Here is a 27,135-nt window from a genome sequence, read left to right as displayed (position 1 = left end):
TAAGCATTGTCTGGTATCTTTGAATTCGTCTATATAGATGTTTCTGGAACATACCTCTTAATTCACCTGAGGAAGGAGCAGTGCTCCGAAAGCTAGTTTGAAACCAACACGTTGGATTTTAACCTGGTGTTGTAAGACTTCTTACTGTGCCCAAAATAGGAGACCTGGCTTTTGGACATGGCCGGCTTCCTCTGCCTGGAGAAAATTAAGTTCGACACGAGAAAGTTTCTGTTAGCTCCACAGTCAATTTCTCCAACACACTCCCTCCATAAGCTCCAATGGATTGATCTCAGCTGTCTGCACCATATCTGGGTCACCCATCACCTATGTTAGTTCGCTGCTTGTCAATATCTTCAATGTAAAATTTTGATCCTCATTTTCAAATCCCTCCATAATCTCTTCCTACCTCTGACATATCCTCCAGCCATGTTATCTCCCCACCCTGCATATCCTTTGAACCTCTGATATCAGACTCTCCCCTCCCTTGGCCCCAATACTAGCAGCAGAGCTTTCTGCTACTTTGGCCCCACTCCCTGGGACACGTTTCTATTTTCTCCGCCTGATAAACTACTGTGTTGATGTAGCCTTCTTACACGTAGTGTAATCTCTCAACCATAGCTTGATACGCCTTTTATATGATTTCCAATTGGGGCATTTTGTATGCAAAAACACTAAATAAATGCAAGCTGTTGTCGAACTAAGTAATACTACAGATATCTGAAATGAATATAAAGCACATTTAATTTTATTTAAAAAAAATTCAGTTCTATTTACACAATGAACAAATATTTCAAAACAGTTAAAATACTCACGGACACTATCCCAATCTATGGAAATGTCATTATCATTGTCATTCTCCCCGGGGTGTGCTCAGGACAAGGTTAAAAATTCCGAATCAATAGACTGCTCTCCCATCACTGAAAGGGTTTAAATGTTTTTTTCTGCTCATCAGTTCTGCGTGACTTGACTGACAGCAATTGTGAAAAAGTGGCACATCCTGAGAGGCCACCATCACTCCACTACAACTGGCTTAAGATCAATAGCTAGTTGGAAAATGCCTCAGGCACAGAGCAATGACAGAGTAACTATCTGAAAAAGCTGTTGATGCGCACATGTAACAGGCTGACTGTATACTCAGTGGACACTCGAGCAGCTGGATGGTAACATCAAATACTTCCTGCAGGACATTCTGTCAGTGCTGCGCAACATTTATGTCCTGCAGTTGGGTTGTGTATTCTCTCAGTTCTGGCGCCTAAAAAATGCCTGGAGGGTGGTTTAGGTGAATTGGAAAGGGAGCAGTTCAGGAGGTGTTTACTGAAGATATGAAATAATGGTTCATGTTTATTGCAGTGGCACTTTGCATTGTGCCCAGACCCACTGGCAATGTGCTTCATCTTCACCTCTGTTTGGAGATAAATTATTGTGGATAGCCTCTGATGACATGGTTGAGAGCAGGCCTGATAGAGAACTACAGGCACAGACTAGATCGTAAAATGCGCTGCAAGGGACATGAGTACCTTCACTAAAAATTGTGTCATAATTCACTAAGCTTTAAAGAACAGTCTGAATAAACTTTTGAAACACAGTCAGGCTAGACAACTGCTCCCAAGCATTAACCCACTTGTTCATTTAGGTTTTCAGTAAACTTTTGATACATCAATAAGTAATACCATGGGGCTGTTTCCAAGAGGAGCAGGGATAAACATTTAATCATACACCAAAGTGACTGAAAAAATACATTTATTGGGTCATTGGCACACCGCTGTGTGGGAACTTAATGTGCACCTACTGGCTGCAGCATTTCCTACATTACAACAGTGACCACATTTAAAAATGCTGTCATTGGCTGTATTCATGAGGTTTGGAAAACTGTTACGTCCAATTTTTTTTTCCTTTTGCATTGACAGCGAGCACTTCTCTAAAGAATTAAAATGCAAAATTCATAATTGCCTCAGGCAACGTTAGAAGTTAGAGGAAATATTCTTCTCCCGCAAGATAGTTGATCTGTGAAATAGACTGCCAGAAAATTCTAGGTCAATCAGTACCTTTGAAAGGGAATTGGGTCAATGCCTGCCAAGAAAGAGATTAGCATTATAGAGATATTAATAAATCTGCTCGATTCACCTGGGGATTAGAAAGGAAATATAGAGATCCTCAGTGCGGAAGAGAAGACCACGACTGACGAGGTTGTTGTGCGTGGACAGTAGAGTTGACCTTGATGGGCTTTTCTGTTTCAATATTTATGTTCGCAGAGGTTTGCAGTAAAAATGTGACATGTTTCAAATGACCACAAAGGAATCAATGCCCCTAATTCAATAGTCCTGAGACATGTGCAAGAAAAATCTAAATATGTGCAGTGGCAAATCCAGCTGATTGAAAGTTCTTTTTAAAAGAGAAACAAAACTGAATTAAAATCATAAACATGGAAGGAAATAGGCCAACAGTAGAGTAGCATGGAGTGATGCCAAACACAAACTGTGCGAAGTGCACAAATATGCAAAAAACAAAAAATGGAAAGGTTAGAACATAGCAGCAGCAGAATTAAAATGACATGCAAACCCAAAAACTGGAAGATAAGCAGTAATTGTGCATGCTGCCAACTCACCCCAAACTCATAAATTCCTTTTAAAAATGCAATGATTTGTTTAAACTGTTCGCGGGGCAACACAGACCTTCAGGCAAAAGGTATGCTTTATTTCTCCAAGGGAGTTTTAAAAAATTTAACAGTAAAGTGATGGTACTATACCAGATTGCGGACTCCTTCATATCCAGACAACATGAAGTTAGGAAGTATGTAAAAGGAATATAAACATAAATGCTGGCAATCTGAAGCTAAAGCGGAAAATACTGGAAACACACAGCAGATTGCGGTACTACAGGCTAAACTCATTTAAACATTAGTTCATTACTGCTGATGGTAGACCTGTTTTTTTATATCCAGTATTTCTGTTTTCTTTTAATTTTTCACGGGATGTGCGTATCTCTGGCAAGGCCAGCACTTTTTGCCCAGTCCTAATTCCTTGAAGCTCAGAACCCCGATTCTAACAATTCTTCACACTCTGATGCCCAGATCTCAAACAACTACTCCAAACAATGCCCATTTTACATTGACCAGGTTTCAGGTCTGGTCTGTACTGAGTTATCTTTTTTCAGCCAGGACAGTGGCTGTTGCAATACGCTTATGCTCAGTATCCCTGGGCTTGGGAGGGGAGATAGAGACCAAAAAGCAAAATGAATCTGCCAATAATCCTGATCAATGTATTGTGAGATAGAACATAGAACGATACAGCACAGTACAGGCCCACGATGTTGCACCGACATGGGAAGTCAAAAACTAAAGGCCATCTAACCTACACTATGCCATTATCATCCATATGCTTATCCAATAAACTTTTAAATGCCCTCAATGTTGGCGAGTTACTACTGTTGCAGGTAGGGCATTCCACGGCCTCACCACTCTTTACGTAAAAAACCTACCTCTGACCTCTGTCCTATATCTATTACCCCTCAATTTAAGGCTATGTCCCCTCGTGCTAGCCACCTCCATCCGCGGGAGAAGGCTCTCACTGTCCACCCTATCTAACCCTCTGATCATTTTGTATGCCTCTATTAAGTCACCTCTTAACCTTCTTCTCGCTAATGAAAACAACCTCAAGTCCATCAGCCTTTCCTCATAAGATTTTCCCTCCATACCAGGCAACATCCTGGTAAATGGTGGAAGATGATGGAAGGTATTTTGCGTGCTCACGGGGTGGTCTGTGGACACTTGCTTCTCCTCAGCCCCTCACACGCTCCCACTCACTGCTTCCCTCTCCGCTTTCCACTCACGATCCTTTCACTCCTTCTGGTTACCACTTGCCTCTCACTACCCCCACTCGTTCACTCCCACTGTTTTCTTCTCCCGACACCCTCGTTGCGTGCCGCATGATGCCTCGTTTGTCACCCCTATCCTGAGCCCTCACAGTGAAAAAGGCTCAGGAGAGGAATTGCAAGAGGAAAAAAAGTGAAAGGATCAGAAGGTTAGCATGCTGGAGCAAATGAGTGGGAGGAGGTGAGCAAAGTGGCCAATGTGTGGGATCGGAAGGGATCCGGAAAAGGACGGTGAGCCGGAGGGAGCAAGCGAGGGAGCAAGAAGGTGGGACTTGTTAAGTAATGGGTTAAGAGACATTCCAATTAGTTGTCTCATTTATTTTAAGTATCCACTAATTGACACTGATATGTAAAGGGGCTACAGGTGGCCTTTGTATCAGGTGATGTGATGTTAGAGTTTTGTGCAGAGTCTGTTCAAGTGAAATGAAGGGGTTTGTTGGAAAAGGAGCAGAACCTTTGACTCTTGAGCAGCTAAACGTCTAACAAGTGGTAGCAGAGGATGGTTGCTGTGGAAATGTGAAGGGTTGAAAGATACAACTTTTCCAGACCAAACCAAGGAGTGAGTGAGAAGAAAAGAAAAAGAGATATATGGTTGAACCAAGGATAAAGATGGCCGGATATGACTATCACCCCTTATTTTCTGAAAGGGGATTGTACGCCCAATGGAGAAATGCAGTATTTATGTGGACTAAGCCTTTGGGAAAGAGATAACAAGGTATGGCATTGGCTCGTTCTCTACCTTATGACAGTAAAATCCGGAGCAAAGTGTTTTCTGAGCTGGAATTGGAAGAGTTAGACTCAGAAGAAGGTCTGCAGACTCTATTATGTTATATGGTTAAGAATTATAAGAAGGACAACTTGTTAAGTGCGTATGAAACATGGTCAGATTTTGATAGGTTCTGGAAAATAGAGGATTTCTCCATTGAAGACTACATAATGGAATTTGGGAGACTATAGAAAAGGCTGCAGAAACACAACCTGGAATTTCCACAGTCTGTGTTGGCCTTTAAATTACTTGACTGTGCTAGAGTGAGCAACATGGATAGGCTCCTGGTTTTGACAAGAGTTCAGTTTGCGGTTAAGGATACCTTATTCGATCAGATGACAGAAGCTTTAAAAAAGTTTCTGGGGAAATATTCTATTCCGATGGCTCTGACGATCCACATAGGTCAGCCTGCAATAAAGCAGAATATGGAAGATACACTACTAACCGGATGGCAAAATCGTACGACTGCGAACAGGTTCAAAAACTATAGAAGGACATCGAGACCCAGAAGTTATGAAGACAGAAACCCAGTTAACCTACAATAGGAAGATGAATCCCAGAAATGCACAGGGCATGATAAATCAATGTTTTTGATGTGACTTTCAATACCATTATGCTTTCAACTGTCCAACACGTTTATAATAGAGCATTTGAAGCGACACATGACACGGAAGAGTCAGAAGAAGAAAAAGATAGTGACTAGAAAGAAGACATTGTCTTATTAACAAGCAGTGTTACACCAGTAATGAGGGTGTTGGTTGCAGAATCCTTCAATCGTGCTGTATTGGACAGTGGCTGCACATCTACTGTGTGTGGGATTGACTGGTTAAAATGTTACCTGAATTCCTTGAATGCTGAAAATCGTAACAAGGTTAAGGAATTTGAAAGTTCCACAAGTTTCAGGTTTGGGGATGATAATACTCTGATGTCGCTGAAAAGAGTGGTGATCCCTTGCAATATTGCCGGAGTGAATCATTTCTTTAGCACGGATGTTGTATCAAGCGAGATACCTTGGCTTCTGAGCAGACCGTCGATGAAGAAAGCACACATGAAACTGGATATGGAACAGGATAAGGCAACAGTTTTTGGAACTACGGTGGACTTACAATTTACACAGTCGGGACACTATTGTATTCCGTTACTGACAAATAATATTTCAAGTGGATGTGTTAATGGCAGTTGAAAATGGGACTTTAGCTGATAAAAAGCTTGTTGTATTAAAACTGCATAGGCAATTTGCGCATCTGTCTCCTCGGAGGCTGAAAAATTTATTAAAGGATGCAGACTATACTAAACTGATAGAACATGTTAGTGATCGCTGTGAGATTTGTAGGAAGTACAGAAGGACGCCAGCACGACCGATAGTAATCCTACCTTTGGCCAGGGATTCTAACGACATTGAGGCCATGGACACTAAGATCTGGCATAAGGCCAATAATACATTTATTTTGGATTTTGTAGATTTAGCAACCAGATTTTGTCAATCAACGATTGTACGAAGTAAAGAAAAGAGAGTAATTCTGGATCAAATCGTGGGAAAATGGATAGGGACCGGAATGGGCCCACGGCAAAATTCCTTACGGACAATAGGGGAGAATTTGCTAATGATGAGTTTCGGGATGTGTGAGAAAATGATATTCACAGTTATGAATACGGCTGCGGAAAGCCCACAGAGTAATGGTGTCTGTGAAAGAAACCAGGCTGTAATCGATGACATGCTCCGGAAAATTTTGGCAAATAGACCGAATTGCAGGCTTTAGCATGAGCGGTACATGCAAATAATTCATTGCAGATGCTTTGGGTCTATAGTCCTTATCAATTAGTGTTTCGTAGAAATCCAAAAATTCTGTCCATTTCCCAGCTTGGGAAGGGACTACAATTAGCTCTGCCTTTTGTGAACATTCAAATCCATTACATAGCAGTAGAAAAGCCTTTTTGGAAGCAGAAGTCTCTGAAAGAATTCCCAGAGCTTGAAGGCATAATGTACGGCCATCAAATAACGTTTTTCAGCAAGGAGACATAGTACACTATGAGAGACAATTTTAGAGAATGGAAAGGCCCAGGGAAGATCATAGGCATAAATGGCAAAAAAATTATTTTGCAACATAGCAATCAAACTGTGAGTGTACATTCATCAAGGATAATGAGTACAGACTACAAATTTTCAAATTTAGACAGAGCAGACAGACATGACAAGGAACCAGGGTCATCTGGTACGCAAGTGTTACAGAACTATGAGGACCAGTTAACTGATATAGACAGGGTTTCTGTAGATTCTACATTTAATTAAACCATCAATATCAGCATTTCTTAAAACAGTTCTGGAAAAAGATGACAAAGATGTTAAAGCCATGCCACTCAGTAACAACACTGTTAGGAGAAGAATAGATGAAATGAGTGAAGATATTGAAACACAACTTGTTGAAAAGCTGAAATCAAGAAAATTCTCAGTACAAATGGATGAATCAACTGTGAGAGACAGTGAGGCCTTATTGCTAACCTATGTAAGATATATTGATAAAGGTGAATTTGCTGAAGAAATGTTATTCTGCAAATCGTTAGAGACCACCACTACCGCCATTGATATATATAATAAACTAAAACACTACTTAGATGTCAATAATATACCAATGGAAAACATAACATCTTGTGCAGCTGATGGTGCTCCTGTTATGATGGGCAAGAAAAATGGCTGCTTAAAATTGATGAAAGATGAGAATCCAGAAATGCTTCTTGTGCACTGTGTTATTCATAGAGAGAACTTAGTGTCGAAAAATATTTCTCCTGTACTTAATGAGGTACTGAAATCAGTTATAAAATCTATCAATGCTATCAAAGCTAATGCCAAATGTGAGCGTCTTTTCAAGCAATTTTTTGAAGATAACAATGCAGACCATTTGAGACTTTTACTTCACACTGAGGTACGGTGGCTTTCGAAGGGGAATTGTTTGAAAAGATTCATGGAACTATTTGATGAGCTTAGTGACTTTTTAAGTTACAAGCCTGAAATGAAGCACCTGCTAACCGTTGATGGAAAAGCGTTTGTGAGTTATTTAGCAGATATTTTTGAAAAACTGAATGTGTTGAATAAACAACTTCAAGGAACAAATAAAACTCTTGTTGATGCAAAGGCAAAGATATTTGGCTTTATTTCAATTATCGAGTTATGCCAAAAACATATTTCTGACAAAAGTTTTGACCAGTTTCATTGGCTAAAGAAATGTGAGCCGACTGATGCTGCTGTACTTGTCATTGTGGATCATCTGAAAATATTGGCCTCTGATTTGAAAGAAAGATTTTCTGATTTAAAACAGATTTTTTTCCAACATGGGTGATGCAGCCAGTGCTAGTGGATCTATCTGATGTTTCAATGCAGTACCAAGAAGAACTCTCGGAAATACAAAATGATGAGTCAGTTAAAACTTTATTCAACATAAAAGGAGCGATGGCATGGCTTTGTGATGAGACAGAAACTAAATACCCAAATTCAACCAGGTTTGCAAGAAAACTGTTGTTACCGTTTCCATCTTCATATTTAGCTGAATGTGGTTTTAGTGCTGTAAATGATTTGCTACTGAAGAAAAGAAATCGACTGGATATCACGAAACGAGGAGATTTGAGACTGAAGCTGACTAAATTGGAACCTAATATAAAATCTCTTTGCAGCAGGCATGAAGCACAAGGGTCTCACTAACTTTATTCTAATTACCTTGAGGTGAGCTCAAATGGTATTTTGCATTTGATAGGTACCTTTACTTTATTGTACAGTAATTAAAATGATCGAAGTATTACAGAAAAAGCTTCCATTCAAATTAGTTTGTGTTGTATAACATTTCAGTTCTCTATTATATGTTTTGAAACTTTACTTGCTGTTTTCGTATGAGACAATCCACAAATATTTCAATATTCTAATATAGAAATGTTCTTACTCTTATCATATTTATCATTATTATTATTTTAATACCACTTAATGTTTTTGTCTTTTTTTTTTTACAATTTTTTAGTAATTTCTTGCTCAGAACTTTAACTGTCTTTTGTTTATTTCATTTTTCTTTTTCATGGATGCCATGTTCTTTTGAAGCTTGTTTAAACCAAGGTATTGGCGTTTTAAAATAACCTTTCCTGCCGTAGGTGAATCTACCCTTAAATCCTGATCATCTAAGTTTTCTTCAAATCCCCTCGCCACAAACCTGGCCTTTGCCTTGTAAGTTCCATCCGGAAGAACCTTTTCCATGCAAATCCATCTGTGGGATAGAGATCTTTATCCCCTATCCGGTACTTCCGTGTATACCCCAAATTCACTCCAACTATGCAGTTCTTGCTGTTTGGCATCTTTGATAACTTTTTCATCTAATTTATTGGAAGCCACCAAAATCTCATGTGAATGTGGGCTTCTACTCCTATTAGTATTCGTAGTCTTACTCATGTTCCAAGACATTGATAAACTATGTCCCCTCTCCCGCCTGGTATCTCGTTCTGCACTGCTAGATCTTTCCCTTCTGCTGTGGGATGTCCTGTCAATAGTCCTCGACCTTTTCCTGCGGACCTGTTCACTGTCCGATGTACTATCTGAACTGGCACTGCGTTTCTGTGCCCTCCATTTTTGAACTTAGTGTTCTGAATCCGTTGTCTTGACTCCTTCCCCTGAATGCTGTACATTCAACCAATGTTTATACTTTCCAGTGGCCTTCCCTGCTCTACTATTAACAATTGCATCCGTCCATTGACTAGACCCTTCAGGCAAGTATGTCACTTTTGTACCAACTTTTGGCAGTTGTCCTTTTGGAAAAATGGCCTGTTCCAATTCATCAGAAGTGATGTGTTCTTCTAGAGTCTTGTATTTTTCGGTAAGGTCTGTTTTGTTAAAGTTAGGCTGTTGCCAGTTGAAAGCAGATACGGCAATGTTTTACTGGCACTATAAAGGAAATCTTTATGATGCATATCGATGATTTTTTTGTGGAGGGGACTAGTGATTTTGAAGCTATTGTAATCTTTGGTTTGAGGAAAGAAGTCAGGCTTCCGGTGCATTCAAATATATTGGACTGGAAATCGGACAGACTAAGTTAGGGGCAACTTTACGTCAGCAATCTTATTTGGAAAGCATCAGCCCAATAGCAATTAGCCGTGGCCGGGTTTCTCAAAAAGACGCAATGGTTTTAAAGATGGAAAAAGAGCAACTGCGAAGTTTAATTGGACAACTGAATTGGTTAGGTAGACAGACTAGACCGGACGTGAGTTTTGTTGTCTTAGGGTCGAGTACAAAAATGAATGATCCCAAAGTGGAAGGCATAATGAGAGCAAATAAAGCGTTGGTCAAACTAAAAATGCAGGAGTGTGCCTGGAGGTTCCCTGTTTTAGGTGACCGTAGGCACTTGAAACTCATAGTTCATAGTGATGGGGTTTCAAGCGCAGGAAGTTTTATAATTTTTCTTTTGGGGATAGAATTGGACTCTTGAAAGTTATGAATGTGGGCGGCATGACAGTAAAACATTGGACAGTAGCAGGGTGACAAGGTGGCACAATGTTTAACACTGCTGCCTCACATTATCAGGGGCCCAGGTTCAATTCCGGCCTTGGGTGACTGTGCGGTGTTCTCCCCGTGTCTGCATGGGCTTCCTCCAGGTGCTCTGGTTTCCTCCCACAGTCGAAAGGTGGACAGGTTCGGTGGATTGGCCATGCGAAATTGCCCCTTAAGTGTCCAAAAATGCATGGGTTATTGTGAGGGGGAGAGGGCTTGAGTGGAATGCTATTTCAGAGAGTTGGTGCAGACTTAATGGGCCGAATGACCTCCTTCTGCACTGTAGGGATTCAATGATTCTATGATACCTTGGCAATTAAAGTACTACATATAGTGTGTGCAATATTCTATCCCGTTTTGTTATATTTTATCTTTAAACAGTCTTTCTTGGCAACATTATAAGATTATCCTTACCAACTATCAGCATGTGAGAATTAGGATTAAACGTTCAGCCTGTACCAGCCTCCCCGAACAGGCGCCGGAATGTGGAGACTAGGGTTTTTTTTACAGTAACTTAATTTGAAGCCTACTTGTGACAATAAGCGATTTTCATTTCATGCAACCACACAAGATGCAATGGAGCAGACCACTAGTGTGCTAAACTCTCCTTGGACCACTCTGGAGGAGCCCTGTAGTACTCAGCAGAGTTTGTGTCAGGATTCCAGGTGGTCTCTTGCATGCTGCTGAATCTCACTCTCTTGAGGGACATCTCTTACTACGAAGGGAGGTATAAGGCGATTAACTCAGGCATAGGAGGAGGAGGATTAAGTGAGGAGGTAACCGAGATAATCTCTTCTTGCCTGGGCTGTCGTGAAGAAGTACTTTAGTACCCAATTTACTCTCTCCATGCCACTGAGCAGCTTGCAAATCACAAAAGTGTGTGTGTGTGTGAGATGAGGGGGAGGTAGAATGTGAGGGCGAGGATTAGGTTTCAATATACCATCATATTTCAATAGTTTCACCCCCTCCCTTTGCCATAGCTTATCTACGGCAAGCACCATCTCCACCATCAATGTGAGATACGCACTGTGCCTGATCCTCTTCTGATTAGCTCCTGTTGGCTCCGGTTACGCCACTTGTCCTGGGAGTGAGTGGGAAATGTGTCGGTGTTGTGCAAACTGTGCAGCTGACGTATGGCAGTGTTTGCAAGCTGAGATTTTGAACTATGCTGTGTGATGGGCTTGCTACTTAGCCAATGGATGAAAGATTATGGGTCCTAATTCTGAGAGCTTGTTGTAGCTGAATGATGGGATTTGGTGAATTGAGCAGCGTCTCAGGCAAGCGGTGTATGCAGCAGGAAAAGGCACTCGCAAATGCATTTTTTCACCTTGACCACTCATGTGGAGTCATTGAATTTCTTCTGGCACTACAACTCAGTCCTCGAGTCTTGACTTCAGACATTGATCTCCTCCGCTATCTGCTTCCACTGCCACCTGAGCAGGTGCCCGGAGAGCATCCTGGCCCCTTGTAGGTATGGGCATCTCCCCTCCTTTCTACCTCTTCAAAGCCTCCACTGAAGCACCTGAAATCTCTGGCGTTCACTCTCTTCAACATCCTGCTAGTCTCCATTGTTTCCCAGATCAGGTTAAAATTAAAAAGGGCTCCTTGCACCTGATCCAGCAGCAATGCATCTCCTTTTTAAGAGCAAGCAACTGGATCCCAGCTTAGATGATAAAGTGCTGCCTGTATTGCAATCAAAAGGCACAGGTTAGCAAATCATTGTGATCTCCATGACTGGTTTTGGTACTATCACGTTTAGCACTCTGCATCACCAAACCTTTAAAATCATAGTTACACTGCAGCACCAACAACGGGTAAGAAGCTCATCATCCAGGATAAAGCAGCCCACTTTATTTCCACCCCATCCACCAACCTAAATACTGATGTACTATAGACAAGATGCACTGCAGCAACTCACCTTTGTAATGAATGCAGGAGTTTAGATTTATTGGATTATAAACATTTGGTAATTTAAGGGCTAAACGCCTGGGTTAGAATGTGTTTAACTGCAGTAGTCATGTTTTTAAAAAATAAAATCTTGTTTTGCAAGATCAGAAAGCTTTTAGGTTGCAGAGGTGAAACTGAATATAAGCCTGTGTTACTGCACTGTTGCTTGACTAGGGAGGAGTCCCTGGAGAATGAATTGGTTTTCAGCTTGGGGAGGTGATGTCATTATTGCGTGGAGCCAAGGCATTCAGATATTTTGAGAAAACCTGAGTTGAGTTTTTGACCTGGCTACCCTTCAGATCACAAAGTCTTTTGCTCTCACAGTAAGAAAGTTAAAAAGGATTAGTAGTACTTAATGCCAAACAGACTTGGCCGAGGACAAGGAAGAAGCGGAAACAAGCCAGCTGAAACAGCTTTTTGAAGACATCCAGCCAGAGTCTGCAGGGTTTCAAACAGGAGCTAAATTTGTTCAGGAAAGCAAGTATTACTCTGTGCCATTAGGATGTAGAATGGATTGAGAGCTGTATGTTTTTTCTTTCTTGTTGTTTAATTGGGAATATAGTTATTTTTATGCGTGTGCATTATTCTGTTTGTTTTCTTTTTTTCAAATAAATTTAGAGTACCCAATTTATTTTTCCAACTAAGGGGGAATTTAGCTGCCCAATCTACCTAACTGGCACATCATTTGGGTTGTGGGGGTGAGACCCACACAAACATGGGGAGAATATGCAAACTCCACACGGACAGTGACCCAGGTCCTCAGTGCTGTGAGGCAGCAGTGTTAACCACTGTGTACTAAGGGGTAATTGTAAGCTATTTTCAGGTGTGACATTAAATAATTTAATAGTCTTAGTAATAAAGTTTTGTTTCAAAATGCCAAATCTCTATTTCTTCGTGCAATCACTTCTGGAGCAAAGTATTCTTTCCACAGTTTTACTAAATAAACTAAAATATTGGGTTTTCAGTCCCCTATCCAAGCCACTGCTGAGGTCTGGTCTGGGATCGTAATACCTTCGACAACACCTCCAAACTTACCATCTCTACCACTTAAGAGGAGCAAGTTCAGCAGAAGCATTGGAACACCCCAATCTAAAAGTTCTCCTCCAAGCCACATGTCATCTTGACTTGAAACAATGCCATCATTCTTTCAATATCGCTGGGTCAAAATCTTGGTACACCCTTCCGAGCATCACTGAGTGTACCTCCACCACATGGGCTACAGCAGCTTCTAAAGGGCAATGAAGGATAGGCAGAAAATGTTGGCCTTGCCAGTGATACCCACATCCCGTAAAGGAATAAAATATAAACTAGTGTCTCAAGCTTTTGGTGAGCGTTAATATCATAATTTACCAAGAAGGTTAAACTCTTATGCTCTAGAAATGTCTTGATAGTTTAAATACTTTAAATGAAAAATGAAATGAATGAAAAATGAAATAACAGTGCAGGTTTATTATTGATACTGTCCACAGAAGAAATAAGCTCTTTATTTATCGAACGCCCTCTCAATTCTTTTAAAGCCTGGGGCTCCCATCTCTTTTTGCATTCATCACGCAAACATGCTGATAAGTGTAACTGCACAGAATGTTCAGTTCAACACAATATTGAACATGGTAGATATGCTGGCATGATACAGCAAGATAATCCAGGCCAAAGAATTGGAGAAGCTCTAAAAAGAATTTGGCAAAATGTCAGGCTCAGACTGAAAACTGGCATGTAACTGTCCAGTTGCTCAGACCAAGTTTCTCGCCAAATATTGTGCCTCTTCGAGAGAAAAAAGGGTGTGGTTTACACCATCACTCTGACAGGGCAGGGTCATATAGGGCCAGCAAACAGCTCTGCAGAGATCGGGGCCCCATCTTTAAAGAGCACGCCGATCAGAACTGCAGCTAAATAGCCTCCAGACCCCATCATTGAACTTTCAGGAGCTCCCCTCCAACCCTGACAATTCTCCCACCGACAATCGCCGAAGTATAGCTGCACACCCTCCTCCCCCCAATGGGGTTGCCAGTAAGGCCTGCCTCTTGCACTGCTGCTCCCTGACACAGGCTGTGCCAGGGGCAGTGCCTGGGCATGGTCTCCCCCCTCCCCCAACCCCATGCCTATACTTGCTTCTGTTCCCCTTGAAGGATCTGTCGACTGCCTTATGTCTGACCAAACCGCTTGTAAGTCTTGCTGGCGTGACGTCATATTGACGAGATATGAATTTTTAGTGAGGGGATCGTGTGGCGGGGGGCCCGTTAATTTTAATTTGATGTAAATCTATTAAAATGAAGCTCACGCCCTTTGGGTATGAACCTCGTGACATCGCCAGTGGGGGGAGGCGAAAATTGGGAAACCTGATTTTTCCAGCGAGAGATTTTTGTCCCATGCAGTTGATCCCGCGGACGGCTAGGGGGGCTCATAATCCCCCCCTATAACTAGTTGAAACTCTAACTTCAGGGGTGATGTGTAAAAAATATATTTGTCCCTCATCCGACCATTTCTGCAGCAAAGAAGGTCCATGTTCAATACTGAAGGACATACCAAAGTTGCCTGGAGTATGGGGAAGGCAGGCAAACCAAGCAGCAGTAATTTAATACACAAAGCTTTAAAAACTTAGAATCTTCACCAGATGTGAAGATTGATGTTCCATAGTTAAGAGATACTGGGAAGAATGGGTGAAAAGCACGAGTGCATATTATGTTTTATTACAGGAAGAATCCTTGTTCAGTGAAAGTACTTGCATTGTCACAACAGACAAAATAATGGTTAGGCTATTAGAGTCTGCTTGCATGCCAATTATTACCTCCAACAACAAATTTGATCAAATCTGCCTAATTTAATCAGCCTGACAAAATAACTCCATCTTTCATGCCCTGCTAACTAAGCAGATGGTCAGTTATAAGTTTTCTCTTTCATTTTAGTTTCTCTACCTGTCTCACCTTCTTCACTGAAGTCCCATTCTGCCCTCCCTTACTTCTCCCCTTAACTATTTTTCTTCCAAATGCTTTCTGTTTCATTCGTTCTGCAACAGTTACAGCAAACTTGCTATATATTCTTCTCGCTGTTCGAGGACAATGGTCAGCAGTGCCTCAGAGTGAGTTGGACGTTATGATGGGTATTTCATGTGTAACATCAGTGTGTGTAACGATGGAAGTCCAGAAACACAATGGAGGCTGATATTACAGGTGAAGAGATTGCAAAGATAAGAGCGCCAGACATGCTTCTCAGTTAGCACAACCGGTAGGTGGGACTGTTGAATAAAAACTAACAAGCCAGCTAATACTAAATATTAGTCATGACTTTCCTAACCAGCCTGGATAGTGGTTGTGGAATTATCTCTTCCTTAATCTGAATGTAACCTCACGGTCAACACACAATGGTGTAATAGAATTGCTAAATTAAACTGAGCTGGTCCAGAGTATATCAAGATGAACATTATTGCGAAGAGAAGCCCATGTTGAATTTTCAAACTCTTTTTGTAATTAGATCTGCTCTGTATCCCTTTGTAATAGTGCACAGTGTGAAAAAGAATCATTTAATTCTGTAGACATAAACATTGTTAGCGTATTACTGGGTTAGCCAAGTCTTTGGAGCCACATAAACTGTAATTGGCAATTTGAGGGAACAATGGACAACATTAAATTCAGCATCAATTTTGAAGCATTTAAAAAGTATTTGGCGATGTCAGTAATCTGGAGGCCTCTGACTTCCGGTGGCTCCCTTTGGAAACCTGACTTTTTGCCGGTGCCACGGGTCTTTAAACTTACCAAAAAATTTAGTAACTTATCAGTACAAAGTTCCATCATCTTTGGGATGCTCAAGAGAGGCAAAATGAGAAAAGAAATCGGTCTGCATTTTGACAACAGACTCCGAAGTCTCCCACGGTTCAATTGGAGGCAGGATGGTGATGAGGGCGTCTTTGCCAACCACTCCGTTAATGACCGAAACACTGAGCAAAACTTTGGTGGTTAAACTTGAAAAATACCAACAAAGCTTGACTACGGATCTTAAAAGATCGAAGGGGCTTTGGCCCCTATTCGTTCGGTTCCTGAGATCACCAGTCAGACTGTCAAAGCACAAGGAGCAACAATCAAGGAAATGGAGACTGTATTGTCTGATCATAGTAATAGGATCACTTCCTTGGAGTCCGTCCTTGTCACTGTGATCAAGAAGAACAGGACATTAACTTCTAGAGAACAGATCCAGAAGGAATGTTCATGTTCTGGGTTTACCGTGAGGGGTCGTACATCACACCTCTACTCAGTATTTTTCGGCCTTGTTCCACAAAATGGAGGGTGAGAACGTACTTCCATTCCCTCCAGAATTAGACCGGGCCCATCGTTAGTTTTGACCTGAGCTTTGCTGTGAAGATCATCCTCATGCTGTAATCGCTCGGTTTCACAGCTTTAAAGTGCAAATCGATAGACTGCATGTAAAAGTTTAAAGAATAGACCTCCCAGGACATCTGTAAATCAGCCCCTAGCCCTTCGTTATTTTGTGCAACAGTTACAACAAACTTGCTATATATTCTTCTCATTGTTCGAGGACAATGGTCAGTAGTACCTCAGAATGAGTTGGAGGTTATGATGAGTATTTCACGTGTAACATCAGTGTGTGTAACGATGGAAGTCCAGAATCACAACGGAGGTTGATATTACAGGTGAACAATTACAAGAAAGATAATCTGCACGCTGCCATGTAAAACTGCAAATTACAAAGAGCAGGGTGGTCAATTGAAGCACCAAACTCCTGTGATTATAGGCCTGTAGGGGATAGAAGGGTTGCGGCTAAGCATATCTGATTTGGAATAATGGTAACAATCAATTTTGGTTCCGGCTGAGCTCGACTTGGGACCTGGCTCCTTGCTCTGCTCATAATAAAATCATGGCAGAAGTCATGGTTTAGCAAACCTTGAATAATAGAGGATGCTATTTGGAGAAGATAAGGCTGCAATAACCAGAAACAACATCGGAGAGATTCGTACCATCAAATTTGAATCTCCTACACTTGAATCAGAGAAAAACATTTGATAAGGAGATCCATGATAATAGTGTTTACAACAGGCTCAACTATCTCATATGTTCATTTCATATGCTTGACAATCACAGTGCTCACTTGACTTCCTAGTCCCTCTGCATTGCCAGCTTAACTGTACAAACTGGCTGTATCGAATGTACAAATTGACTGTATCATGTCAGATTTAATTCTTAGCATTTTATCCTTTCGTTTTTAAATGAGACAGAGATTGTAGAAATCACTCCGTACTTTACAAGTGTATTCTATTTCAATTCACAACAAAATGTGAAGATTTTCTGAAATGCTGTATATTTGTTACATGTAGTTAATCTTTAAAAGATTTAAAGCTACAGCTGCTTTGCCATGGATCTTGAAGGGATAGTTACTCTATAAAGTAATTTTCAATAACAATATTTAGATTTTTGAGTTTCATGACATCAAATGTAATTTTTACCATTCCTAATTTTGATAGTGGCAGAGCTGTTCCACAGTCTAACATCTCTTACTCCATACCTTCTGTAGGAAGAGCACGATCCTTTCAATCATCTGCGTTCGCCGATCCTCCAAATGGAACAATGTTCTTGGAGTCCTAATGAAGAGTTTGGTCTTCCCGTAAGCCACGTCGTGCTGAAACCCGCAGCACTCCACCAACTTCTTCACAGCTTCTTGGTCAGATCGCATGTCATGGTTTGGCCACGTAAACTCGGAGATCATCTTGTATCTGGAAAGGAGGTAAGAAAGGGAACACTTAGGACTGTCTCTTACAAGGATGTGAAAACAGCTCAGAAACAAATTAACCTCAATTCTGTGGCAGCAAGGCTCATTTAAGGCGGGGGGGGGGGGGGCTTGATGGATCACGTGACCGGCTCAGGGCCAATTGTGCAGCATCACATGAAACCTGGCCAATAGGGAGGTTGCAGGAGGCCCTGGGAGCAGGATCCTGGACAGCGTGGAACCCGGAGCCGAAGTGATTAGGCCTGTTACATTGAGTTTTGTATCAGTTACTTATGTCTTTGCCTTTCATCAATAACTCTTGTTAACTACTGGAAGCCTTTGTCTTTCATCAATAAACCCTTGTTAACTACTCCAAGGTCCCAGTTGAGGCCGTACTCATGTGTGCGGAACTTGGCTTTAAGTTTCTGCTCGGTGATTTTGCGTTGTCACGCGTCCTGAAGGCCTCCTCAGAGAATGCTTACCCGGAGATCAGAGGCTGAATGCCCTGAAGTGTTCCCCGACTGGAAGGGGCCTTAAGGACCTCAACTCGGACCTGGGATTCATGTCGTATTACATTCATCCCCCACCATCTGGCCTGGGCTGGCAAAATCCTACCAATTGTACTGGCTTGAGACAATTCACACCTCTTTAACCTGGGGTTACCCCTACCTCTGGATCTGTAAAGACTTAATTACCTGCAAGTGCTCGCATTCAAAGCATTGTCTTGCATCTCTGACTTTGTCTGTATATATGTTTCTGGAACATACTTCATCATTCACCCGAGGAAGGAGCAGTGCTCCGAAAGCTAGCATTTGAAACAAACCTGTTGGACTTTAACCTGGTGTTGCGAGACTTCTTACTGTGCTCACCCCAGTCCAACGCCGGTATCTCCACATCATGATCTATGTGACTGCTCTTTTTTTTTTTAATTTAAAGTACCCAATATTTTCCAATTAAGGGGCAATTTAGCGTGGCCAATCCGCCTACCCTGCACATCTTTGGGTTGTGGGGTTGAAACCCACGCAAATACGGGGAGAATGTGCGAACTCCACACAGCCCGGATCGAACCTGGGACCTCGTCGCTGTGAGGCAGCAGTGCTAACCATTGCACCACCGTGCTGCCCTACGTCACTGCTCTTGATCACCATCTGGTGGTTAGATGCATTTACATAGAATTGTTAACCCTTCATTTACCATACAATATCCATATTGTCTGTCATAATGAGGATGTCACGCCATGAAGTAGAGCTGCGTGTTATCAATGCACAGGTGAAAGCTAACACTGTACTTTGATGCCCTGGAAAGACAGCATTTAGATGAGGACTAGGAGAGGACCAAGGCTCGATCCTTGGGAAATACGAAAAGTAATGGTGTGAGAGTAGGAAGAGAAGCCACCATAAGTGTTTCTCTGGCGTGGTTAAATAGATAAGAATGGAAGCAGGTGAGAGATGCCCTACGCAATTGAATGACAGAGGAAAATACATTTAAATGTTTTACAATCCTAACCCTCATGGCTGCTCAGAACAGAAAGTAATTATATCAGTGCCTCCAGGCAAATCACAAACACTCATCAACCTAATGTAGATCTCTCCAAGCTGTCTGTTGGCCATCTAGTTGAGCAGCATTAATGATCTGAAAGAAGGAACTGAAGGCATTGTTGCTAAGTTTGCAGCTGATACAAAGATCTTAGAGGGACAGGTAGTATTGAGGAAGCAAGGAGGCTGCAGAAGGATTTGGACAAGCTAGGAGATTGGGCAATGAAGTGGCAAATGCAATACAATGCGGAAAAGTGTGTGGTTATGCACTTTGGAAGGACGAATTTAGGCATCGGCTATTTTCTAAATGGGGAAATGCTTAGGAAATCAAAAGCACAAAGGGACTTGGTAATCTTTGTTCACGATTCTCTTAATGTTAACCTACAGGTTCAGTCGGCAGTTAAAAAGGCAAATGCAATGTTGTCATTCTTGTCAAGAGGACTAGAATTCAAGACCAGGGAGGTACTTCTGAGGCTGTAAAAGGCGCTGGTCAGACCCCATTTGGAATATTGTGAGCAGTTTTGGGCTCCGTATCTAAGGAAAGATATGCTGGCCTTGGAAAGGGTCCTGAGGAGGTTCACAAGAATGAAGAACTTGTCATACGAGGAACCGTTGAGAACTCTGGGTCTTACTCGTTGGAGTTGAGGGGGGGGGGGGGGGGGGGGGGGGGGAGATCTGATTGAAACTTACAGAATCCTGCGAGGTCTGGATAGAGTGGATGTGGAGAGAATGTTTCCACTTGTAGGAGAAACTAGTCCCCAGAGGACACCATCTCAGACTAAAGGGACGATCCTTTAAAACAGAGACGAGGAGGAATTCCTTCAGCCAGAGGGTGGTGAATCTGTGGAACTCTTTGCCGCAGAAGGCTGTGGAGGACAAACCACAGTGTCTTTAAGACAGAGATAGATAGGTTCTTGATTAATAAGGGGATCAGAGGTTATGGGGAGAAAGCAGGAGAATGGGGATGAGAAAATATCAGCCATGATTGAATGGCGGAGCAGACTCGATGGGCCGAGTGGTCTAATTCTGCTCCTATGTCTTATGAAAGAGGATATAGTGTGGTCATCCATGTTAAAGACTGCTGACAGGTCAAGAAGGGAAAGTTTACTCTTGGAACAGCCACATAAGATGTAATTTATGACTTGGAGAAAAAGCTATTTTGGCAGTATAGCAGTGCTGAAAACTCAGTGGGTTGTGGACTGGAGGAGAGTGAAGGGAGTGGGAAAGATCAGGCCATGGAGAGATGTGAAAAAAAGAATGAGAATTTTAAAACATCGAGTGTTGCAATGAGTGAGAGTGAAGACAGGGGTGATGGAACTTTGTGCAGTTAAAGACATGGACAGCAGAGTTTTGGGTGACCTCAAGTTTGGGGAGGCCAGAATATGGGAAGTTGGCTAGGATTGCAGTGAAATAGTCTAGAAATGACAAAGGCATGGATAGAAATGAGGCAGAATTGAACAATGTGACCGAGGTAGTAGTCTTAAGATGGTGCAGGTGTGTGTTTGGAAACATCTGGTAAATGAGAAATAAAAAAATGACAGCCTAACACTCTCCTACACTCACTGTCATGCTGGGAGGCATGAATTAGGCAATAAGAGTGTGTTGGACAAGAGCAAAAGCAGACTCAAGCTGTCAAATAAGCTGCCAACATACGCAGTCTCAGCTTACACATGGCAAACTTTGGCAAGGTATTGAGGGTGGTGTAACTGCAGCCACTGAAAATGTCTTCAGGACATAAGGAGAGAAAATAAAGGCGGAACAAACCCACAAATCACTTCAGCGTTCTTAAAAAACAGCAGGCTTTTTACTTAAACTCAAAGACAGTCAAAACACTCGAAAATGAAGCCTAATTTGTACCTTGAGGAATTAACCTGTGCTGCTTGCTGACTTATGCAGGCCATTCTAATTACAACAACGGACAATTAATCCACGCTGCATTATGAATGCATCCCAGCAGTCTGTGTAGTGGTGACGCAGAGCACCATCTGCTTCATTATTTTTTGATAGTGAAGCATCCCATAATAATTAGCAGGCTGCATCAGTGAATTTGTCACCTTAAATGAACCTGCATTTTTGGAGCACATATTTTAGCAAGAGTGAGTGATCACCAGGTGTTTCAAATGTACATCTCTGTGTGTGTGTGTATATATTAAAATATATATATTTATAATACACAGGCACACACTACACTCACACACATGCACAGACTTACTATCCTGAATAACAAATGTTCTAAAATGCAGCATGGTATTCTGGGTGCTAAATAAACCTTTGCATTTGAGCAAATGAAGATGAAACAGCAATGCTATGTTTCACTTTGATGGTTGTCCACAAATAGAAATAAAAGTGAATACAGATTCTGTTGCACATAAAGGAAGCCATTGTGCTAATGAAGTAAACCCGATTGTAGGAATGAAATAACCCCTGCAGTTGCTAACAGCACAATAACAGCTGATTGAACCTGTCTAGTCTCCACTTTTCAGCTGCCTCCCATAATTGTGAACAGCGGGAAAGCTGATGGAGACTTCTGGTGTCTTCAATCAGTTGTTGATGCTGTTAACAACGACGGGAGTTATTTAACTCCTGCAATCTAGTAAGTTTTTACTGTTTACCATGTGGTTAGGTATTGCAAAATACAGGGCTGAAGCATTTGCAACAATCTTCAGCGAGAAGTGCTGAGTGGATAATCCCTCTTGGCTTCCTTCTGAAGTTCCCAGCTTCACAAATGGTAGTCTTCAGCCAATTTGATTCACTCCACAAAAAAAGGGCTGAAGCCACTGGATACTGCAAAGGCCATGGGCTCTGACAACATCTCGACAGTAGTACGGAAGACTTGTGCTCCAGAGGTAGCTACACCCTTAGCCAAACTGTTCTGGTATGGCTGCAACACTAGCATCTACCTGGGTATGTCCTGTCCACAAAACACAGGACAAATCTACAGCTCCGCTTTCAACACCATTATCCCGACAAGACTAATAACCACTCTCTGCAATCTTGGATTTGACCCCTCCCTGTGCAGCTGGATACTTGATTTCCTCACCAACAGGCCGCAATCTGTCAGGGTAGGCAACAGCACCTCCTACACAATAGTCCTCAACACTGGGGCCCCGCAAGGATGTGTGCTCAGTCCTCTACTGTACTCTCTATACACACGACTGTGTGGCAAGATTTAACTGCAACTCAATCTATAAGTTTGCGGATGACACGACTGTGGTGGGCCGTATCTCCAATGACGAATCAGACTACAGAAGGGAGATAAATCACTTGGTTGCATGGTGCACCGAAAACAACCTCTCTCTAAATGTCGGAAAGACCAAGGAACTGATCATCGGCTTCAGGAACAAAGCACGATTCACACTCCCGTCTGCATCAATGGCTCCGAAGTGGAGATGGTCGATAGCTTTAGATTCCTGGGGGTCACCATCACCAACAGTCTGTCCTGATCCACTCACGTTGATGCAACAATCAAGAAAGCCCAACAACGTCTCTGCTTCGCTAAAGAAATTCGGCATGACTCTCACAAACATCTACAGATGTGTCAAAGAGAGCATCCTATCCGGCTGCATCACAGCTTGGTATGGCAACTGCTTGATCCAAGATCGCAAGAAACTGCAGAGTGTGGTGAACTCAGCCCAACACATCCCGCAAGCTTGCCACCCTGACATTGATTCTGTATATACCTCCCACTGTCTCAGTAAGAAAGACAGCATTATCTGAGACCCTTCCCACCCAGGCATTGCCTTCTTCCAGACCCTTCCATCAGGCAGGAGGTATAGAAGTCTGAAGACCCGCACATCCAGACATAGGAATAGCTTCTTCCCCACAGTTGCAAGACTCAACTACATCCCTCACACTGATCTGTTACCTGTAAGAACACTATTCACGACGCACTGTGCTGCTCTTGCTCATGTATTTGCTTTGATTGGCCTCCTGTTCCGCATTGTAACCAATCACTGTTTCTCGACGTACCATTTGTCAATGTACTCTGTTGATTATTCTTTTTGTCTACTATGTACATACTGTGTACGTTCCCTTGGTCGCAGAAAAATACTTCTCACTGTACTTCGGTGCATGTGACAATAAAATCAAACAAAACCAAATCCAACTTGACCAATTACCACCCAATCATCAGCAAAATGATGGAAGGGGTCATCAACAGTGCTATCTGCAGCACAAACACAGCTTAAAAAAAAAGGTAAGGTAATAGCCATAGTCCCAGTGTCCATAGGCTCATTTCCCCTTTGAGGGGGAGACCTGACTGATGGTGATTTAACCTGAGGATCACCACACCTCAGGCGAGGGGCAAGTTTGAGAAGGTGGGGCCTTCATGAATAACCCAGCAATAACAGGGGAGGTGGTGAGATAGTGGTATTGCCACTGGACTGGTGATCCCGAGACAATACTCTGGGATCCTGGGTTCGAATCCCGCCGAATCCAATAATATCTGGTATTAAAAGTCTAACAATGGCCATAAAACCATTGCAAAAAACCCAGCTGGTTCACTAACCTTTAGGTCCTCACCTGGTCTGGCCTACATGTGACTCTCAATCCACTGCAATCTGGTTGACTCTTAAATGGCCTCAGAAATGGCCTAGTAAGCCACCCAGCTGTACAAACCGCTACAAAATCAATAAAATGGAGAGAAACCAGTTGGATCACCCTGAATTAACCGAGACACTGGGAATGACAATGGCAAACCCAGCCTCATCGACCTTGCAAAGTCTCACAGACTCGTCATGCAACAGCCTGACATAGTCATACTTACAGAATCATACCTTACAGATAACGTCCCAGACACCACTATCACCATCCCAGCAGAAGCGGTGGTTCCGAGGTATACAGTTGGGAAGAAATTGTCCTGGGAGGCCTCAACATCAACTCCAGACCTCATGAAGTCTCATGGCTTCAGGGCAAACATGGGAAAAGAAACCTCCTGCTGATTACCACATACCATCCACCTTCAGCTGTTGAATCAGTACTCCTCTATGTTGAACACCACTTAGAGGAAGCACTGAGGGTGGTAAGGACACACAATGTACTCTGGGTGGGGGACTTCAGTGTCCATCACCAAGAGTGCATCAAAGAGCCCTAGCAAAACTTGCATCAGTGGGAACCAGAGGAATGCTCTCCACTGATTCGAGTCATACTTAACACAAAGGAAGATGGTTGTGATGGTTGGAGGTCAGTCATCTCAATTCTGGGACATCACTGCAGGATAGTGTCCTTGGCCTGGCAATCTTCAGCTGCTCCATTAATTGAAAAAAATAAAAAATTTAGAGTACCCAATTGAATTTTCCCAATTAAGGGGCAATTTAGCGTGGCCAATCCACCTACCCTGCACATCTTTGAGTTGTGGGGGCGAAACCCACGCAAACACAGGGAGAATGTGCAAACTCCACACGGACAGTGACCCAGAGCCGGATCTAACCTGGGACCTTGGCGCCATTAGGCAGCAGTGCTAACCCACTGTGCCACCGTGCTGCCCCCAGCTGCTTCATTAATGACATTCCTTCCAACGTAATGTTAGATGTGAGGAGGTTAGCTGATGATTGCACAATGTTGAGCAACATTTGTGACTCCTCAGACACTGAAGCAGTCCACATGCAAATGCAGCAAGACGTGGACAATATCCTGACTTGGGCTGACAAATGGCAAGTAACATTCGCACCACACAAGTGCCATCTCCAATAAGAGAGAATCAAAGAATAGCCTCTTGACATTCAATGGCATCACCATCACTGAATCCCCCACAATCAACCTCCTGGATGTTACCAATGACCACAAACTGAACTGGATTAGCCATATTAATACGGTGGCTACCAGAGCAGGCCACACTAGGAATCCTGTGGCGAGTAACTCACCTCCTGAAATCAATGAGAATCGGGGAAAACCAGTTGAAGTCATACCAAACAGAAAGGAAAATGTTAGTGGTTTTTGGAGTCCAGCCATCTCAGTCCCAGGATATCACCGCAGGAGTTTCTCAGGTTCATGTCCCAGGCCAAATCAGCTTCATTCTGCTTCGTCAATGAACTTCCTTCCAGCATAAGATCATAAGTGTGGATGTTCGTTGATAATTTCACAATGTTCAGTACCGTTTGGAACTCCTCAAATACTGAAGCAGTCCATGTCCAAATGCAACAAACCTGGATAATATTCAGGCTCTGGCTTGTGAGTGGCAAGTACCGTTCATGCCACACAAGTGCTGAACAATGACAAGTGCCGAGCAATGATCATCTCCAACAAGAGGGAACCTAACCACCTTTTTGAGTGGTTAGCAGCATTACCATCACTGAATCCCCGGGGGGGGGGGGGGGGGGGGGGGGGGGGGGGGTTGGGTTAACCATTGACCGGAAATTTAACTGGATTAGCCATTTAGTACTGTGACCACAACAGCAGGTCAAAGGCTGGGAATGGTGCAGTAAGCAACTCGCCTCCTGTCTCCCCAAAGTCTGTCCACTATTTACAAGGCACACGTCAGATGTGTGATGGAATACTCTCCACTTGCCTGGATGAGTGCAGCTCCATCACACTCAAGAAGCATTTGTCAAGCTAGATTCAAGATTAACTTTCAGGGCTCCCCAGTGATTTAGTGTTTGTAACAAGTGGTTTAGCTGTACACATCTGAAAAGAGCTTTGATTCAGTATTTCAGATTACACAGTAAGAATGTTACAATTAGTTCCTGGGATTCAAGGAAGTAATATGGATGATTACATGTTAAACAAGTTGGACTGGAGTTAATGTATAGAACTATATGCAGGCTCGCTCAATTTTCATAGGTGCACAGGGTGGGTGTTAATCACCATCAGAAAGGTTAGATGGGCAAGGATTCTCACTGAGCCTGAATCAAGACCGAAGGATTATCTGACTTTCAAATCAGAATAAAAAACAAACTGAAATCTAAAGGGAGAGAACTGATCGATTGAATAGATGTATGTAAAAACAAGTAGGCTAAAGATTTTCCTTATGAATATTTTGGTTTTAATTGGAAATAAATTTGGTTGAGAGACAAGAGGAATGTGCTCTTTATTTCAAATGCCACCATTACCCAATTGCGGTAGCGTTCCCCGTGAAAAGGGGGCCAGTTCTTGGAGGGACATGGGATCTCATTGGTCAAACAGGCCGGAGCGTGCAAACCCAAGGGGCTGAGCACCGGTTTCTCAGTTACTTAGGATTTGGAGTTTTGGACCATGGTAGCCTTTTATCTCGCTCGCTGCATATAGTTACTAGTTTATTAATCCTATTCATCAATAAACTTGGTGGCCGCCTGTTTATCAGGACACTACATTGGTGACTAGGATCAATCAAAGTGCCTTCCTACTGCTATCAAAATCAGGAGAGAAGACTTCACGTGACAGCATATCCTTTGGAAGCAAACTTGTCCAGCACTCTGTGTCAAAAAGCCCTTTTTTTTTAAATTTAGTGTACCCAATCATTTTTCCAATTAAGGGGCAATTTAGCGTGGCCAATCCACCTAGCTTGCACGTTTTTGGGTTGTGGGGGCGGAGCCCACGCAGATACTGGGAGAATGTGCAAACTCCACACGGACAGTGACCCAGAGCCGGGATCGAACCTGGGACCTCAGCGCCGTGAGGCGGTTGTGCTAACCACTAGGCCACCGTGCTGCCCTAAAAAGCCCTTTTTTAGAAAACAAGAACCAGTCAAACCTAACAGTGCAATGAGCGCTATATGTCAAATGTCTCCAATTTTTTTTTTGAAATGGGAATGAAATTTGGGGAGGGGGGGGGCAGTGGGCAGGGCAGAAAAGCAGTAGGTAATTCTATTAATC

At 42.6% G+C, this 27,135-nt stretch overlaps 1 protein-coding gene across 3 annotated transcripts in view; it reads right to left on the bottom strand.

Annotated features, from left to right (window-relative positions):
* Positions 1 to 27,135, bottom strand: part of myo1d (myosin 1D) — a 711,487-nt gene that overhangs the window by 383,857 nt on the left and 300,495 nt on the right. For 2 of the 3 annotated variants that reach the window (XM_038778976.1, XM_038778977.1), the window contains exon 16: positions 17,613 to 17,820. In XM_038778976.1, coding sequence (XP_038634904.1) covers positions 17,613 to 17,820 — 208 coding nt within the window. Of the gene's footprint in view, positions 1 to 13,302; positions 13,330 to 17,612; positions 17,821 to 27,135 lie in introns of those variants that run through there. The other variant, XM_038778978.1, reaches the window with a different exon arrangement.

Source organism: Scyliorhinus canicula, chromosome 19 (assembly GCF_902713615.1).
Source record: "Scyliorhinus canicula chromosome 19, sScyCan1.1, whole genome shotgun sequence".
Classification (NCBI taxonomy): Eukaryota; Metazoa; Chordata; class Chondrichthyes; order Carcharhiniformes; family Scyliorhinidae; genus Scyliorhinus; species Scyliorhinus canicula.
Note: the sequence above shows the minus strand (reverse complement) of the source record. Positions and strands in the feature narration are given on the sequence as shown.